General features: G+C 58.1%; 1 protein-coding gene across 1 annotated transcript in view; it reads right to left on the bottom strand.

Moving 5' to 3' along the window:
• Positions 1-411: 411 nt before the first annotated feature.
• Positions 412-1,122, bottom strand: part of Nyx (nyctalopin) — a 32,714-nt gene continuing 32,003 nt past the window's right edge. Inside the window, exon 2 of the mRNA XM_019205467.2 lies at positions 412-1,119. Within this exon, the coding sequence (XP_019061012.1) occupies positions 540-1,119 (580 nt within the window). The 3' untranslated portion in view covers positions 412-539. The remainder of the gene's footprint in view (positions 1,120-1,122) is intronic.

Genomic DNA, 1,122 nt, shown 5'->3' with positions numbered 1-1,122 from the left:
CAGATCCCAGGAACCACCTCATACCCTCTTAGGTCTAATTTTCCCTCCCATTTCCTTTCTGTCGTGGCCTACCCACCATCCTGAACCCTAGTGTACCCAGGCAGATATCTAGGGAGGAGGAGGATTTGGTAAGAAAGGAAGGATTAGACTTAATGGGTTATCCCACCAGGAGAACTGGCACAGTTGATCGTTCTTAGCCATGGATTGCCTCTAACTCAGGCATCACAGGCACTGCTGCCTGGAAGATGGGTGAAAGAGGTGGATGCAGCCCTAGGGACTTCAAATTCCTAGCCTTCAAACCCAAAGGCCCATGATCCTTCTTGTTTCTCTTTTCCAAAGGATGCCCATGTGAGAAGAGCAGAAATCCATGACCACCCCCAGCCTGGTGCCAAGTCCCAGGGTTCTTCTCTGCCTAGGGCCATCTGTGGAGGCAAACTCTTCCTCCACTAGAATTTTCCCAAGTGGCCCTCATCCTGCTCCCTAAACCCAACTTTCCCCCTTTGGCCAAAGCACTTTGGGCAGCCCTGGAATGGCAAGGGTCAGTTTCTCCACAGGCCACATGTCACATGCTGGGCCACACCTAGCAAAAGACAAGAGGCAAAGAGAAATGTGCCCTTGTGGCCCAAGTTTCCAACCCCACAGGAGGAAAGGGTGTAGGTCCACGAGGCGTTGGCCAGGCCGGCCGTAGAGTTGGTCCCCTCCTCCACCGGTACCCTCGGGGCCAGCAGCTTGGAGAGGAGGCTGGCGAATCTGCTCACGGTGGTAGCCACCGGCTCCGGGGACGGGCCCAGACTAGACGCCAAGAGGTCCAACTCCATGGGGTCCAAGCACAGGCCATCAGAGGAGCGCTCGAAGACCACTTGGCTGAGGTCCAGGCCGGCCACAGAGGGTGGGGAGGCGCATGGCACGTCGGCGACGCCACCAGAGACCTCTATCCAGTCCCGCAGCCACTCCAGGTGGCAGTCACAGCGCCACGGGTTGCGGAAGAGGAAGAAGTGGCCCAGGAAGAAGCCGGGCTGGAAGGCGGCCCAGGAGAGCATGGTGAGGCGGTTGCCATTGAGGTGCAGCGCCAGGAGGCCCGAGAGGTTCTGGAAGGCACCCTCCTCCACGAAGGCGATGCTG

Source organism: Fukomys damarensis, unplaced genomic scaffold (assembly GCF_012274545.1).
Source record: "Fukomys damarensis isolate Sample0158 unplaced genomic scaffold, DMR_v1.0_HiC HiC_scaffold_39, whole genome shotgun sequence".
Classification (NCBI taxonomy): domain Eukaryota; kingdom Metazoa; phylum Chordata; class Mammalia; order Rodentia; family Bathyergidae; genus Fukomys; species Fukomys damarensis.
The sequence above is the reverse complement of the archived record's forward strand: the minus strand, read 5'-3'. Positions and strand labels throughout refer to the sequence as shown.